This window comes from Parasteatoda tepidariorum, chromosome 9 (assembly GCF_982258835.1).
Source record: "Parasteatoda tepidariorum strain Cologne lab strain chromosome 9, Ptep-v5.0, whole genome shotgun sequence".
NCBI classification, from domain to species: Eukaryota; Metazoa; Arthropoda; class Arachnida; order Araneae; family Theridiidae; genus Parasteatoda; species Parasteatoda tepidariorum.
The window spans coordinates 75,443,619-75,462,302 of record NC_141763.1 but is presented as its reverse complement, the minus strand read 5'-3'; the positions used below and the strand labels follow the sequence as shown (position 1 = coordinate 75,462,302).

Below are 18,684 nucleotides of genomic sequence, written 5' to 3'. Positions count from 1 at the left end.
CACTAGGGGATGATGAACTAAAATGAATGAGCTAAAGATTTAAAGCAAAATCTGTTTTGAATGCTAAAATTATGTAAAGAAACAATTTGCTTGACTGTAATTATTGTTCTGCGACGGAATATTTATTTGTTGGAAAAAAACTAAAAATCAGTGGGTATATTGAAATTTGTGAACTCATAAAAATTTAGTTCGAAAGTTTGGGATAAGTAAAATGATATCTTAACCCTTCACGGAAATAGGAAACAAAAATTTATTTTAACTTTTGAAATGGGATATTTAATTTATAAAAGGAAGCTTTACATATGAATTGAATGAAATTCAGGAAACAAAAGGATTGATTTCCATTATAATAGACGAAAGAAAGTGTTTTTCCTCAAAACTAAATGTTAACAACATCGTTCATAAGTAACCGTGACCTTTAGGACAAGCCCCGTGGTCACTGCCGTCGCCCCGTAGGTCATACGCAAGTGGGATGTCTGACATTTTTACGCAAAATAGAACGTAATCGCACAGGCGCATTGCCCTTGGACGATATTTATAGGAAGCTAGTAATTTCGGAAAGAATAAAAGTATGTCACCCAGTTTTTACGAGTATAAACAATAGCCAGGTGGCAACAAGTTGGTTGATATGACATCATAAAACAGCATTTAATTTTTAACTTGAATGTTCTTCTTGAAAAGTGATATTCCTTGGTTTGTTTCTTAACCCTTGGAGGAAGTGGCGGAGATGTTAAAAGAAATTATGTTCCTGCTTTTTTGAAAGGTATCGGAAATTGCTGTCAATTTAGTTAGATATACTTCTGAAATCTTTTCCTGGAAATGATTGGAGGAAAACTTTTCGGGAAAATTTGTGAAATTTGCATTTTAATTTCGGAATCATTACTATGGCTTAATCACGAATGAACTAAATTTACTGTGAGAGTTTGATTGTTTGTGCCTAGAAATGAAAGTTATTTGTGTATTAACTATCGATGTTGTATAGATAGTTAAGTTGTCGGACTTCAGAATATTTTTAAAAAGGGTGAAAGGATTCTCTACTTAGGTCAATGGAGTTCAATTTATGTTAAGAACTCTAGATGGAACTTTCATTCAATAGAATACTTTATAGTTTCTAATATATTATTTAAATGAGCATTAAATTTATATTTAGAATTTCTTTTTAAAGATATGTATGACAATTGTAAAGAAGCTTTAACAATATAAATTCGTAAAATATTCATATTGTGTTAAGAAAGAAATCTATTTCTCATTTCAGGCATAACGAAGTTAATAATAGGATTGTTTTTTTTTTTCAATAAATTTAAAAATTAACTTCAAGAAAAGGGAGGTAAAATTATTCTCTTAAATATAATTTTCTTAGGGTGGGTATAGGTTAAGAAATATAAGCAATATTTCAATGTAAGTGTATCAGATAGTAATTCAAGCATGATCAAAGTTAGCCACCATGAACTTTATGAAATTGGTTAGTAAAAGAAATGACTCATTTACGACAATTAAAAAAATAGCTCATTCATAACTATAATGAGAGACACCTCATGTTAATTATAGTATTGCTTAATTACCGTACATAATTTCACTGTAAAAAATTCCAGATCAAATTACGGTATAAAAAAACTAGCATTCGTAAAATCCATTTTTACCGTAAAATATTATTCCATAACTTTTATAGTAATAGTTATTTAATTTGAATGATTCGGTGAAGAAAAAGAAGAAGCAGTATTTTTTAAATTTGATTTCTCAGGAATTATTCATCAGATTTTGCTCAAAATTTGTATTTTACCATGTAAAATTACATTTTTTAAAATTATGTACAAAATTGCATATCTTACAATTCAAAATATTTTCTATTATTTTTAAATAAAGTAATAAAAAATATTAAATATTTACTAAAAGTTACGTTTTGTAAATATTTATTGTTTTTCATGAATTTTATAATTGCGCGCAAAATTTTTTGAATTCGCTTAAAAAATTCTTGAGACATAGCGAAATACGCAAAAAATAAAATTAAAAGTAAGGGGTACAAACTTAGGAACGCTCTCCTGACCTAACTGTGGGAACCATATTTCTCTGATTGCGGCTCCCCCCATATTTTGGGGGTCAGACATCCAAATCCATCGAACAAAAGGTATGCTTATTCAGAGAAAATACGTTTTTGTGTCTGATTTCGTAACTTAAAATATCGACGGCAATAATAAATTAGCATATTTGAGGGTTACCCCCTCGAATCCTTAAGATTGAGCTTTAGAAAGGAAAGATCCGCTTATAAGATTAAAAGTTATTCAGAAATAATTGTAGTGATAAATTGCGGATCATCATGAAATAATTGTAGTGGTAGTCACGCTATTCTACCACATTCCATAAGCATTTATTCATATTTATTTAGTTAAATGAAAATATGCACGCATCGTATTGCTCTAAAATGGTGGAAGTGAAATTTTGCAATCATGCCGAAATGCATATTTGAGCTGATTAATAATGATTTAAACCGATTAATGATAATTTTGAACTGATTAATGATAATTATTGAATAATGAACGTACATTTTCATTCAACAATTTTATTCAAATTTTCTCAAGTTGACATGATAGCGAAATTTCACTTCCACCATTTTAGATCAATGCGTGCACATTTTCATTTAACTAAATAAATATGAATAATTGCTCGTTGGGAGTTATGCTGACATTTAAATAAATAAATTGGGTCTCTAATATTTTGTCAATCTTTAAAATAATTAATAATCTCTACTTGTCCAATCTAATAAGGATAAAATCACAGAATGGAAGGAACATGTCATTTTGTAGTCGGTAGCTGAGGAAATGTAATATAACTAACGTAGAAAGTGAATTTATTCCTCACAAGTCGGAAATCATACCGACTTCAAAGAATTTGAATAAAATTGCTGCATAAAAACGTACGTTTATTATGCAATTATTATTATTAATCAGTTCAAAGCAATCGTTAATCATTTCAAATTCTCTCAAGTCTCCACGGCTATCGACTTGTAAGGAGTAAATTCACTTTCCATGTTAATTCTATTGCATTTCCTCAGCTATCGACTAAAAAATTCCCTGTTCATTCCATTCTATCATATGATTTAATCCTTATTGGATTAACCAAATAGTAAGAAGTCTTTTAAAGATTGACAAAATTTTAGAAACCCAATTTACTTATTGAAATGTCAACACAATTCAATGAGCATTTATTCATATTTATTTAGTTAAATGAAAATATACACGCATCGTATTGCTCTAAAATGGTGGATCATGCCGACGTGAAAGAATTTCAACAAAGTTGTTGAATAAAAATGCATATTTCAACTGATTAATAATAATTTAAGTCGATTAATGATTATTTTGAACTGATTAATGATAATTATTGAATAATGAAAGTAAATTTTCATTCAACAATTTTATTCAAATTTTCTCAAGTTGGCATGATAGCGAAATTTCACTTCCACTATTTTAGACCAATGCGTGCACATTTTCATTTAACTAAATAAATATGAATAATTGCTCGCTGTGAGTTATGCTGACATTTAAATAAATAAATTGGGTCTCTAATATTTTGTCAATCTTTAAAATAATTAATAATCTCTACTTGTCCAATCTAATAAGGATAAAATCACAGAATGGAAGGAACATGTCATTTTGTAGTCGGTAGCTGAGGAAATGTAATATAACTAACGTAGAAAGTGAATTTATTCCTCACAAGTCGGAAATCATACCGACTTCAAAGAATTTGAATAAAATTGCTGCATAAAAACGTACGTTTATTATGCAATTATTATTATTAATCAGTTCAAAGCAATCGTTAATCATTTCAAATTCTCTCAAGTCTCCACGGCTATCGACTTGTAAGGAGTAAATTCACTTTCCATGTTAATTCTATTGCATTTCCTCAGCTATCGACTAAAAAATTCCCTGTTCATTCCATTCTATCATATGATTTAATCCTTATTGGATTAACCAAATAGTAAGAAGTCTTTTAAAGATTGACAAAATCTTAGAAACCCAATTTACTTATTGAAATGTCAACACAATTCAATGAGCATTTATTCATATTTATTTAGTTAAATGAAAATATACACGCATCGTATTGCTCTAAAATGGTGGATCATGCCGACGTGAAAGAATTTCAACAAAGTTGTTGAATAAAAATGCATATTTCAACTGATTAATAATAATTTAAGTCGATTAATGATTATTTTGAACTGATTAATGATAATTATTGAATAATGAAAGTAAATTTTCATTCAACAATTTTATTCAAATTTTCTCAAGTTGGCATGATAGCGGAATTTCACTTCCACCATTTTAGATCAATGCGTGCACATTTTCATTTAACTAAATAAATATGAATAATTGCTCGTTGGGAGTTATGCTGACATTTAAATAAATAAATTGGGTCTCTAATATTTTGTCAATCTTTAAAATAATTAATAATCTCTACTTGTCCAATCTAATAAGGATAAAATCACAGAATGGAAGGAACATGTCATTTTGTAGTCGGTAGCTGAGGAAATGTAATATAACTAACGTAGAAAGTGAATTTATTCCTCACAAGTCGGAAATCATACCGACTTCAAAGAATTTGAATAAAATTGCTGCATAAAAACGTACGTTTATTATGCAATTATTATTATTAATCAGTTCAAAGCAATCGTTAATCATTTCAAATTCTCTCAAGTCTCCACGGCTATCGACTTGTAAGGAGTAAATTCACTTTCCATGTTAATTCTATTGCATTTCCTCAGCTATCGACTAAAAAATTCCCTGTTCATTCCATTCTATCATATGATTTAATCCTTATTGGATTAACCAAATAGTAAGAAGTCTTTTAAAGATTGACAAAATTTTAGAAACCCAATTTACTTATTGAAATGTCAACACAATTCAATGAGCATTTATTCATATTTATTTAGTTAAATGAAAATATACACGCATCGTATTGCTCTAAAATGGTGGATCATGCCGACGTGAAAGAATTTCAACAAAGTTGTTGAATAAAAATGCATATTTCAACTGATTAATAATAATTTAAGTCGATTAATGATTATTTTGAACTGATTAATGATAATTATTGAATAATGAAAGTAAATTTTCATTCAACAATTTTATTCAAATTTTCTCAAGTTGGCATGATAGCGAAATTTCACTTCCACTATTTTAGACCAATGCGTGCACATTTTCATTTAACTAAATAAATATGAATAATTGCTCGCTGTGAGTTATGCTGACATTTAAATAAATAAATTGGGTCTCTAATATTTTGTCAATCTTTAAAATAATTAATAATCTCTACTTGTCCAATCTAATAAGGATAAAATCACAGAATGGAAGGAACATGTCATTTTGTAGTCGGTAGCTGAGGAAATGTAATATAACTAACGTAGAAAGTGAATTTATTCCTCACAAGTCGGAAATCATACCGACTTCAAAGAATTTGAATAAAATTGCTGCATAAAAACGTACGTTTATTATGCAATTATTATTATTAATCAGTTCAAAGCAATCGTTAATCATTTCAAATTCTCTCAAGTCTCCACGGCTATCGACTTGTAAGGAGTAAATTCACTTTCCATGTTAATTCTATTGCATTTCCTCAGCTATCGACTAAAAAATTCCCTGTTCATTCCATTCTATCATATGATTTAATCCTTATTGGATTAACCAAATAGTAAGAAGTCTTTTAAAGATTGACAAAATCTTAGAAACCCAATTTACTTATTGAAATGTCAACACAATTCAATGAGCATTTATTCATATTTATTTAGTTAAATGAAAATATACACGCATCGTATTGCTCTAAAATGGTGGATCATGCCGACGTGAAAGAATTTCAACAAAGTTGTTGAATAAAAATGCATATTTCAACTGATTAATAATAATTTAAGTCGATTAATGATTATTTTGAACTGATTAATGATAATTATTGAATAATGAAAGTAAATTTTCATTCAACAATTTTATTCAAATTTTCTCAAGTTGGCATGATAGCGGAATTTCACTTCCACCATTTTAGATCAATGCGTGCACATTTTCATTTAACTAAATAAATATGAATAATTGCTCGTTGGGAGTTATGCTGACATTTAAATAAATAAATTGGGTCTCTAATATTTTGTCAATCTTTAAAATAATTAATAATCTCTACTTGTCCAATCTAATAAGGATAAAATCACAGAATGGAAGGAACATGTCATTTTGTAGTCGGTAGCTGAGGAAATGTAATATAACTAACGTAGAAAGTGAATTTATTCCTCACAAGTCGGAAATCATACCGACTTCAAAGAATTTGAATAAAATTGCTGCATAAAAACGTACGTTTATTATGCAATTATTATTATTAATCAGTTCAAAGCAATCGTTAATCATTTCAAATTCTCTCAAGTCTCCACGGCTATCGACTTGTAAGGAGTAAATTCACTTTCCATGTTAATTCTATTGCATTTCCTCAGCTATCGACTAAAAAATTCCCTGTTCATTCCATTCTATCATATGATTTAATCCTTATTGGATTAACCAAATAGTAAGAAGTCTTTTAAAGATTGACAAAATCTTAGAAACCCAATTTACTTATTGAAATGTCAACACAATTCAATGAGCATTTATTCATATTTATTTAGTTAAATGAAAATATACACGCATCGTATTGCTCTAAAATGGTGGATCATGCCGACGTGAAAGAATTTCAACAAAGTTGTTGAATAAAAATGCATATTTCAACTGATTAATAATAATTTAAGTCGATTAATGATTATTTTGAACTGATTAATGATAATTATTGAATAATGAAAGTAAATTTTCATTCAACAATTTTATTCAAATTTTCTCAAGTTGGCATGATAGCGGAATTTCACTTCCACCATTTTAGATCAATGCGTGCACATTTTCATTTAACTAAATAAATATGAATAATTGCTCGTTGGGAGTTATGCTGACATTTAAATAAATAAATTGGGTCTCTAATATTTTGTCAATCTTTAAAATAATTAATAATCTCTACTTGTCCAATCTAATAAGGATAAAATCACAGAATGGAAGGAACATGTCATTTTGTAGTCGGTAGCTGAGGAAATGTAATATAACTAACGTAGAAAGTGAATTTATTCCTCACAAGTCGGAAATCATACCGACTTCAAAGAATTTGAATAAAATTGCTGCATAAAAACGTACGTTTATTATGCAATTATTATTATTAATCAGTTCAAAGCAATCGTTAATCATTTCAAATTCTCTCAAGTCTCCACGGCTATCGACTTGTAAGGAGTAAATTCACTTTCCATGTTAATTCTATTGCATTTCCTCAGCTATCGACTAAAAAATTCCCTGTTCATTCCATTCTATCATATGATTTAATCCTTATTGGATTAACCAAATAGTAAGAAGTCTTTTAAAGATTGACAAAATCTTAGAAACCCAATTTACTTATTGAAATGTCAACACAATTCAATGAGCATTTATTCATATTTATTTAGTTAAATGAAAATATACACGCATCGTATTGCTCTAAAATGGTGGATCATGCCGACGTGAAAGAATTTCAACAAAGTTGTTGAATAAAAATGCATATTTCAACTGATTAATAATAATTTAAGTCGATTAATGATTATTTTGAACTGATTAATGATAATTATTGAATAATGAAAGTAAATTTTCATTCAACAATTTTATTCAAATTTTCTCAAGTTGGCATGATAGCGGAATTTCACTTCCACCATTTTAGATCAATGCGTGCACATTTTCATTTAACTAAATAAATATGAATAATTGCTCGTTGGGAGTTATGCTGACATTTAAATAAATAAATTGGGTCTCTAATATTTTGTCAATCTTTAAAATAATTAATAATCTCTACTTGTCCAATCTAATAAGGATAAAATCACAGAATGGAAGGAACATGTCATTTTGTAGTCGGTAGCTGAGGAAATGTAATATAACTAACGTAGAAAGTGAATTTATTCCTCACAAGTCGGAAATCATACCGACTTCAAAGAATTTGAATAAAATTGCTGCATAAAAACGTACGTTTATTATGCAATTATTATTATTAATCAGTTCAAAGCAATCGTTAATCATTTCAAATTCTCTCAAGTCTCCACGGCTATCGACTTGTAAGGAGTAAATTCACTTTCCATGTTAATTCTATTGCATTTCCTCAGCTATCGACTAAAAAATTCCCTGTTCATTCCATTCTATCATATGATTTAATCCTTATTGGATTAACCAAATAGTAAGAAGTCTTTTAAAGATTGACAAAATTTTAGAAACCCAATTTACTTATTGAAATGTCAACACAATTCAATGAGCATTTATTCATATTTATTTAGTTAAATGAAAATATACACGCATCGTATTGCTCTAAAATGGTGGATCATGCCGACGTGAAAGAATTTCAACAAAGTTGTTGAATAAAAATGCATATTTCAACTGATTAATAATAATTTAAGTCGATTAATGATTATTTTGAACTGATTAATGATAATTATTGAATAATGAAAGTAAATTTTCATTCAACAATTTTATTCAAATTTTCTCAAGTTGGCATGATAGCGAAATTTCACTTCCACTATTTTAGACCAATGCGTGCACATTTTCATTTAACTAAATAAATATGAATAATTGCTCGCTGTGAGTTATGCTGACATTTAAATAAATAAATTGGGTCTCTAATATTTTGTCAATCTTTAAAATAATTAATAATCTCTACTTGTCCAATCCAATGAGGATAAAATCATAAAATGGAAACATGTTATTTTGAAGTCGGTAGCTGAGGAAATGTAATATAACTAACGTAGAAAGTGAAACTTACTCAAGCATGAAAAACTGAGTTTTTATTTTGTGAAAGGGATATTGTAAGCGGGATAGGTTGACAATTTATTTTAAATGTTTCATGTCAACTTAGTTTATTTTGTTCATTTTTTTTTCTCTTTAAGAAATCAAATTGGTCAAAATGCATGCACTGATGCATTTGAGCTTCAGAACTTTCCCATGGATACTTTTATAATGGGTAATATTATCGTTCGAAAAACGCTATTTTTTTGAGCACTTAATAAATAAAACGTGAACGTTTTTAATAACTAATGACGTCAGTTGTTTGAAGCCTCATGACTATCATTATTAAGAACCGAAAAAGTAAATTTGGTTGAATAGATGCTCATAAAGTTCAAACTTAACATCTTTCGCGAAAAATTAATTAGAATGTAAAAGAAGAATGTTTAGGAAATCTTTGAATTTTTTTATTATATTTCTCTCCGTTTATTTTCAAAAAATTTATTTGTTTTATTATTTTTAAATAATTTTATTGTTTTTAATAGTTTCCAGTCACATTATTTATGTTTATTTATTATTTATGATATTTTTTGTTTCATTATTTTTAATACTTACTTTTTTTGTTATCTTATAACTTTTAGTATTTTTTTATTTTATAACTTTGTTATTTTATAATTTTTTGTTACTTTTCAACTTTTATTTTATTTTATTGCTTTTAAATTTTTTTGTAGTATTTTTTAAAGTCAAATTTAGCCTTTTTAAATTTTATTATTCATTTTTTAGAACAAACGTTGCATTTTTTTTGTCAATAGATCTTGTTGTTTTCTAATCCATTCAAACTTTGCAGGTCGCATACCAGGCATGCTCTTCAAACTCATACCATTTCATAAGCCATTGACGAAATTTTAGAATCACAGCTTATTTAAAAAATTTCACAAGATGTTCTATATAAAATGTTTTCAAATTGCTTAGCCTATCAATCACACTACCTTATCTACCAAGTCTCAAGACTTTAGAGAAATTTTAGATACTTTTTAGGCATTACTTTTTTCGAAACATATGAATTTAACTAAACATATGAAGTATATGAACTTAGTCTTCAGAACCTTCTTGACCTTCGCAACACTCGCTATTTGACCACTGGATATGATATTTCTAAACTAGCCAAAAAATTCAGAAACACAGTCATTAACTAAAATATATTAAAGTATTTCACTAGTAATAGTGTTACTAGTAATAGTAATTGACACATCTACAGCCAGCAAACGGAATCTCTTTTTGTGGTAAATTTTGAAATTGAATTTTATGATTAATAATAAGTATGCATAAAAATACTGAACTAATTTCTTTGCATGTTTCACTTTATTGAAATCGAATATATGTTAAACATATTAAATTTATATCTAAGACTTATTTTAATTTTTTCCACCAAAGAGCGTTTAACAATATGCAAATAAAATAAATGAATTGATTATTTTATTGTTTGGAGATTAATATCTCTCCAATCAAAGGAAATGATGCGTAAAAACGATATCAGAACAAATTCAATGATCTCATTACGAATAATTGGAATTCCTCGTGATTTCATTCTACATGAGAAGAAAGTTCGAGTTTTTGCTCCAAGAATGATCAGTTCAGGATCATTTAAAGTTAGAATTGATTTAAAAACTCAATAAAGGCAGAGCTTCCTTCTTATAAGATGGGGGAAAGTGTCATTAACTGATTCTTCATTTATTTTGCATTCGCATCATTTTTAGTCGAATTAAGGATTAATACAAAGGGCTGGGAGAGATAAACTAATGACAAATTATACTTATTATTTTTTTTACTCACTTCCATGTATGTGAGAGATATATCTTGTAATAAAAATTTTGCTCTCTTTTCGATTAGGAGCAGTTCAACTATTATGTAAGCATGTTTTTTTTTTTTTTTTGGCAATTTTGACCCCTCCTTCTTGTCAGCAAAAATAAGCAATCACAAATTTCGACTTCTTTTCAATTAGGGACTATAAAAAAAAAAGATTACGCAAGCACGCTTTTACCAATTTTGAGCCTTTCCTTCCTTGTCAGCAAAAATAAGCTTTAGCACAAATTTCGACTTCTTTTCAATTAGGGACCGTCAAATAATTACGTCGGCATGCTTTTGGCAATTTTGAGCCTTTCCTTCCTTGTCAGCAAAAACAAGCTTCTTCACAAATTTCGACCTCTTTTCGATTAGGAGTCATTCAAGTATTATGAAAACATGTTTTTGGCAATTTCAACCCCCCTTTCTCCTTTTCAGCAAAAACTTATAAATGAAAGGTATTAGGGAAATAAGAAGACAAATCTGTGAATAATTTAATAAATACGTACATATAAAAGTTTGAAAGTTCTTTTCATTTGCGGTAACACATGATCATAATTCTTTATATTGTGTTCTTAACTATTTTTATTCTTTCAGAAAATTGGTTTGTGATTAAATCAAAGGCTTGCCCTTTTTGATGCTATTGTACTAACTAATTTAAAAGGTGCGAAGTTGAACGATGTGTCCCCTATCTAGATGGACATCGTAAAATTAAAAAATTAAAAGTATACGCTGTACAAATGTTAAATGAAAAATTCTCTTATTTTGACGAAACTGCTTTTTCCAACCAAAATGAGGTAATTAACTGTCTTCACTTGTTTGATAATACGAATTTTGTCAAAACATTAGGCTTAACTTGGCACATGGATAGCGAAAATAGTTAAGAAATGAACCATAAATTGAAAAAGAAGTGTAAGTGATTGACTACAATGGCATTGAAAGAAAGAGAACCCGGGAAATCGTCTTGTCTAGTAAAGGAACTAACTTCTGTACCATCCCGCATTACAGTACGAATTGTTTTGAACTTTAAAAAGTTTAGAAAGCTCTTAGAATGTACTGAGATGATCTATCAACAATTCCTCAAAAATTGCAAAATTTTTCAGCAAAAAAAGGATCACGTGATATTAGGACGATGATATATCAACAGATGATATATCAACAATTTCTCTAAAATTTCAAACTTTTTCAGCAAAGAAAAAGATCACGTGATATTGGGACGATATGGTTGTCAAAAATAACGAAAAAAATCTTAGAAATGAAATTTTATTTTTGGGAGTTTAGGAAAGGTAAACTTGAACTGTACTCGATTGAAATAATAACTAGTGAATTTATTCATTATTCGACAGTGCATGGCTAAATATATACTTTAAAGTTATATTTAGTAAAAAAAATTTACATATCTGTGACATTTATTACATTGTGTATTACATTTTGCACAATTGTGAAACGATAGGTCATCCTTTTGGCCTCACGCGTACTATCGCCATTATTGCATGCATAAATCATTTTTTAGTACTAAAAAAAACAATTTAAAGCTTTCAGTTATAAATGCGTCCTATTTTAAAAGATATATACACGACTTTCCTAGTCATTAAAGTTACTTAACAGGAAATGAAGTTAGAGATAAAACTTGTTTCCGAATTTCCCCCAACTCTGAAAATTTTCTTAATGCTATGATTTGAAAACAGTAATAGCTTCTTTCTGGACAACGATATGGAATTCGAAAATTGGTTCGAGTGATGGGAAAGGAGAACAGGCAACAGACAACAGTTTTGTTTTGCCAATGGCACTGTTTGTGAGTCTGAGCACGTAGGTATTTGCTGATGGCGAATTTTTCCTTACTCCTGCTATATTTAGTGTGGTCAGCTCGCAGTTGGGAATCCGAGAACAAAAACTGCATGCCATGTCTACAATTGCTTGTTCTTGGATACGAATGATAATGCCTTAATAAAAAAAAACTTCAGATAAAATAGTCAATTTTGAGAATGTTGATTACAAAATTGTGTATGTTGATGGACAATGCTGTTATTTGTTTTATAATTCTGTTTATTGTTTGTTATTTTTAGGCTTTACTAGAGCATTATAGTTTGTTTCATTTGTTAAAGTTTTAAAACGCATTTACATTTGCGATTTTTGCTTTATTAAAAAAAATATTGTCTTTCTTTAGTAACTAAAAATGAATAAAAATATTTATAGTTATTTTTAGCTACGCTTAAAATAATAGTTGTTGAGAGCTATGTTTATAAAACGTATTGGGATATATTTAAAACAATAGTTAGAAAACTGCGAAACTAAATGTTTATAGGGTCGATGATATAGAAATCTCCCCTGGAGGCATTTACTCACGGAGCACTCGATAACATCTTCTTTTCACCTCGGCTTCATTGATTTATTTTACGTTGAATGTAGAATTGATTTTAAAAAAAAACAAGCATTTTTAACAAAATGGTGGCACATGGATCAATAAAGTATTGTTAAAGTCTGAGTTTATTACCTAAAACCCATAAATGCAATAAGAAAGGAATATAAAGCTATAAAATACAATAGTTACCATTACTAGCCGCATTAATTGGTCTAAAACCATATTAATCGAATATGGTTTAGAATATATCCGATAAGGAAAAAGCGCTTAATATATCTGATATAAATATGGTTTGAAATCGTCTCATGTGGATATGGTTAGAAATATACCTCACGAGAATTATGAAAGACAGCCATCACTGGGTTTCTAGCTTCATAGGAATATTATTTGCTAGATGGATTCTAAACCATATACTACCCTCATTAATCGATCCAAAACCATATTAATTGAAGATGGCTAGGAAAAAGTACTAAATATATTCGATATGAATAAGGTCTTATGTGGATATGGTTTTAAATACATCTCATAAGGATATGATTTGATAGTCATCACATGTAGATATGTTAAAAAATGTTTATGGACCTCTGGAGGGTTCCTCCTCTGCATAATTGGTATTTCAGAAAACGACCTGGAAGTGCCTTGCTTTTTGAGGGACCTAGAAGCCAGCAGACTTGTTTATCTCGCTTTGCAAGTGGTCACTTGAGGTGTCTCTCCTATGTTCAGGGGCAAAAGACTTTTGGACTTTGCACTAAATGTAGGACTGCTCAGGCTTCACCCGAGCATATTCTAAACTGTATCGATTTTAAGATCGACGAGGTTTTTTCAAAACCTCATCTGTTTTTAGACTTCCTGGACATTTTTGGACTTATGGAATTGGTCTAATTGGGATGGACCTCTTGGGGATTAGAAACAACAACAGATATGGTTTGAGAATTATTCCATATATGACGTTATATAAAATTCATTCCATGTGGATATATATAGCTATGGTTTGATGTTATTTGAATATGAAATATACGTTTGGAATTCATGTAATATGAATAAGGCTTAATTTTCTATTTTATTTTAAGTGAATTTAGCTAAAATCTTGAAATAAAATAAAAACTGAAAAACATAGTTGCAACCTACAATAAATTGGAGATGAACACAGTGTAAATAATTTAAATTTTTGACAATCAGGCAAAGTGATAACTCTGTTCCAAATAATTGAAAGACTAAAAACAGACGATGCTGTGCAGGTTGTAAAAAAGTGCGTGAAGCAACTCTAATTACAAACTTCCAAATCAATCAAGTGAATTTAACTAAAATCTTGAAATAAAATAAAAACTGAAAAACATAGTTGCAACCTACAATAAAATTAAGATTAAACAGTGTAAATAATTTAAATTTTTGACAATCAGGCAAGTGATAACTCTGTTCCAAATAATTGAAAGACTAAAAACAGACGCAAAGATGCTGTGGCAGGTTGTAAAAAAGTGTGCGAAACAACTCTAATTACAAACTTCCAAATCAATCAAGAAATACAACTTTCTTCTTCCTCGTCATCAGGTCAACGAGAAAGTGGAAAGAAATCTTCCACTGAAACCCAACCCGGACTCGTCTTTTTGCTCAATAATTTCTCCACTTTCTTCCAATTTTTTTAATGGGAGTTCTTTTCCGCCTTCTATCTTTTCACTCTCTAAAACTGGGACTCTTGGCTCTTGAGGTCAGTGGCAGTAAATGTGCCCATTTCTTCCCTCTCTGAGAGTAAAAGCCCACAAGTCATGAAGCAGCCGTGCAAGACGTTGCTGCCTCTGTCAGCTGCCGTTAAATTAATAGTGATGTCTGTGAGTTTTTAATGTTGCCACCCCTGCTTGAGAAAAAAAAATTCGTCTATGCATCGTCTGCTGAATATTTGTGTGGCCGGGTATTGGTAAAGGATACGCTATGAAGGCAAAAAATGATTATTGCGCTGTACGGAATATTGGACAGGTACAGTAAAGCTTGTTTTAGAAAAAAATATTTAAAATTTTAAAATTTTATGTTTAATTGAAAATAACGGTTTTGTTTATATGGGGCACTTTGTAAATTATATGAAATAGGACGTTTAGTTAATTATGTAATGTAATTAAAAAAATTAGCGATTTTGTATGAAAATAGGAAAATTCAAATGTCTTTGACTACGAGAATCAATCAAAATATTTTTCAATAATATCTGTTTTTTTTCTTTTAAAATTCAAATGTTGTTTCCGACTACGAGAATCAATCAAAACATTTTGCAATAATATCTGTTCCTTTTTTTAAAATTCAAACGTCGTTTTTGACTACGAGAATCAATCAAAACAATTTTCAATAATATCTGCTCTTTTTTCAAAAAAATTCAAATGTTGTTTTTTACAACGAGAATCATTCAAAACAATTTTCAATAATATCTGCTCTTTTTTTAAAATTCAAATGTTGTTTGTGACTACGAAAACCAATCAAAATATTTTTAAATAATATCTGTTGGTTTTTAAAAATTCAAATATTGATTTTGTCTACGAGAATCAATCGAAACCTTTTTCAATAATATCTGATCTTTTTTTAAAAAATTTATCTAGAAATTAAATATATAGTGTATGCAACGAATAGTGTATTGTTTGACATACTATTTAAAAATGTATACAATTCGTGATATTTTCCTCACCTTAAAGTGTAAAAATTTATAACAATTATAATCAATTATCATTCATAGTTCAGTTTGGATTTGTTCTAATGAGTAGTATTTACAACGTAAAATTCAAATACCCATGCTTATAAGAAATTTCAAATAATGTGCATATTTTAACCACGAATCGAAACAAAGTTGTATTCAATAGATAGTAAAAAAGTTGAAGTTCAATAATTTTAATTGATTACTACATAATATTATAATAATTTTAGAAAGTTCAATTCAAAACCAGCTAAGTCCACTTCGTTATTTTTTGAATGCCCTATGTCTAATATCAAACTTTTAGAATGAATTGGTCAAAACTTAAATTGATGTGCATTATTAACTTTAGAGCTTCACAAATGCTTTTAATCTTGTTTTTCAATTAAAAGCAGCCCACAGACAACAAATTCTACCTGATTATTTTATTCACACGTTGAAAATTGAAGATTTTTAGTTATTATGATATAGATTTTTAATTTTCCTAATTGCACTTATTTTTTTCTTATTACTTAACAAAATATTGTTTTATTGTCAAAATTTAAATCCCTTAATAAAGACTTCTAAAAAATATCGAGAAATTTTTAAGCGAATTTAAAAAAAATTTCACACAATTATGAAATTTATTTAACCAAAGATAATTTCCTGCACAAAAATAATTTTTAGTATATATTTATTACATTATTTAATAATTGTAAGGTATAAAAATTTTACATTATTTTAAAGAATATAATTTTATATGGCAAAACACGAAATTTGAGCAAAATCGGTCGAATAGTTCCTGAGAAAACGAATTTTAAATGTATGACTTTTGGATATGGTATAATATGATTTCATGATGTATGACAAAATTTGGTAAACGTAATTCAGTAATTTCATTATGAAGTATTTGAGCATGGTATAGAAACATTTATTCGGTTAAGTTTACTTTCAAGTCATGTATTTTTTTACTTTCGTGGTAATTAAAACCAGAATTATTAAAACTAGAATTTCCGGTAAACCATTACCATCACATGAGCGAAAAAATTACGAATGAATGGTTTAAATACTATATGTTTTGTTTTCATTATCCAGAATTATGTTTTTTTTCTCCAGAACAGCCATTATCATAAGTATGGTAATTTTACCAGAATTTTTTCTCCGTGCAATGTTCACTTTTGGACAAACGCTACTTCATTTTAATAAAGTTTTATGATCGCTATGATATTGAATATGGATATAAAGTATAACATAATTATAACCTCTACTATAATATTTGAAAAGTTACAGTTAAAACAAAGAAAAACCAAAAATTGTATTTATTTAAGTTTAGTTTTTTTTCTGTTTAGCTTTTTTCTAAGTCATCTGTGACCAATTTACGTATTTTTAAAAAAATGCCGAATATTTTATGCATCAATTTAAAAAATATTCGCATAATTTATCGGACCCTTATGATTCATTCATAATAATTCGATTTATAATGTATTAAGACTGAAATTACATAAATAATACATTGTTATGAACCACCTTTTGTATCAACATATGGCACAGATTTATAGTAACCTTATTAAGGTAACCAATTGAAATATATCTGTATAAAATAATTTTATCAACTTTTTCTATACTTTCAAAGTCTCTTGAAGCCTTAATAACATTGCAGTAAAATTGCACGGAACTATAGTTTAGGATGCGCTTATTATGTTTTAGTTGTTATTTTAGAGAATAAAACAATAATAAAAAAAAGTTGTTTAATCGTACATCATAAGAAAATTTGATTAAAAATTATTGTTTTAGAACAAAACTATACCATGCAATTTCGATAAAATTTCTCATATTATGCACGAAAAAGATTTTTTAATACTCATAGAATTTAACTTTAATAAATTAAATTATAAATTTGAGTAGCTTTTTGAATTTATATCTCTTGTCATTACGTCTAAAAAAATTGACTCATCTGTAATTAAATTCATTATGAACATAATTTATCGAATCGAAAAGCATTCTTTTGAATATTTTTAAAGATGAATATTGTGAAAATTTGTGAATATTTGTGATAAGTGATATTTGATAAGTGAATATTTTTTAAGATCTATGCAACTTTCAGTAGATAATAAAAAAATTTTATTGTCGAAACTAATTGCTGAAAATCTAAAATAGCATCTTAAAGAAGCCTATATTGACTGCTAAAAATAAGTCATTGAAAATGATTTTGCAACGAAAAACTCTTATTTCAATTGGATGTTAAAAATAAATTCAGAAAAAAAAGATGCATTAAATAAAAATCTGAATCCTTCAAACAAAAGCAGCGATTTTTGGATCTAATGAATAATTATACTTCGTCACTCCTGAAAAGTCTTTCAAGAAGCAATGCATCATTGAGCATTTTACTGACTGAGCGTTTAACTCATTTTTTTATATTTTGAATAACTTTGTCTAAAAATAACGAGAACGAAGTTTAGTCATTAACTTAATCAACAAATTGAAATGCGTTTTGAAAAATAATTATCCTAAAAAAAACTGAATATTCTTTCATTTTTCTTATGCATATCAAGGGCGGCGTGCATAGTAAAAGATTCCGGATCAAATTACGTACCAGCACTCAAGGAGAAAGTTGTTTTTATCGTAAAATTCTACAAACCAAAAAATATGACAAACCGTAAATTTTACATAAATATTTACCGTGAAATCACTGAATAACTGTAATTTATAAATATTACTGTAAAAATCACAGTATACAAATGTTCGGATAAAAAATGGATGATGCACTCAGATTGACAGTACTTTTTACCGGAATTTGATCCGGAATTTTTTACAGTGTATGTTGGTATCTATTTTATTTATTTATATATATATATATATTTTAATTTAAGCTTCTCATGAAAGAGCAAAGAATGAATTTGAAAATTTGTATAAATAAATTATACGTGTATATAAACAATGAAAAGTGTTTTAAAAAAAACAGGTTTAATTTTTGGTCGATTTTTAAAGTTTTGATAGGAAAACTCAACTATGTTTTTTTACCCGTAATTCCAAAACAGTCTGATCAGTTTCACGTAAATATC

At 28.2% G+C, this 18,684-nt stretch overlaps 1 protein-coding gene across 2 annotated transcripts in view; it reads left to right on the top strand.

Moving 5' to 3' along the window:
- LOC107446213 (uncharacterized) overlaps window positions 1–18,684 on the top strand; it is a 57,103-nt gene that overhangs the window by 12,522 nt on the left and 25,897 nt on the right. The window contains exon 1 of one of the 2 annotated variants that reach the window (XM_021148157.4): window positions 14,728–14,946. The exons of the other annotated variant lie outside the window; for it this stretch is intronic. Coding sequence (XP_021003816.2) covers window positions 14,902–14,946 — 45 coding nt within the window. The 5' untranslated portion in view covers window positions 14,728–14,901. Of the gene's footprint in view, window positions 1–14,727; window positions 14,947–18,684 lie in introns of those variants that run through there. 2 annotated transcript variants of the gene reach the window in all.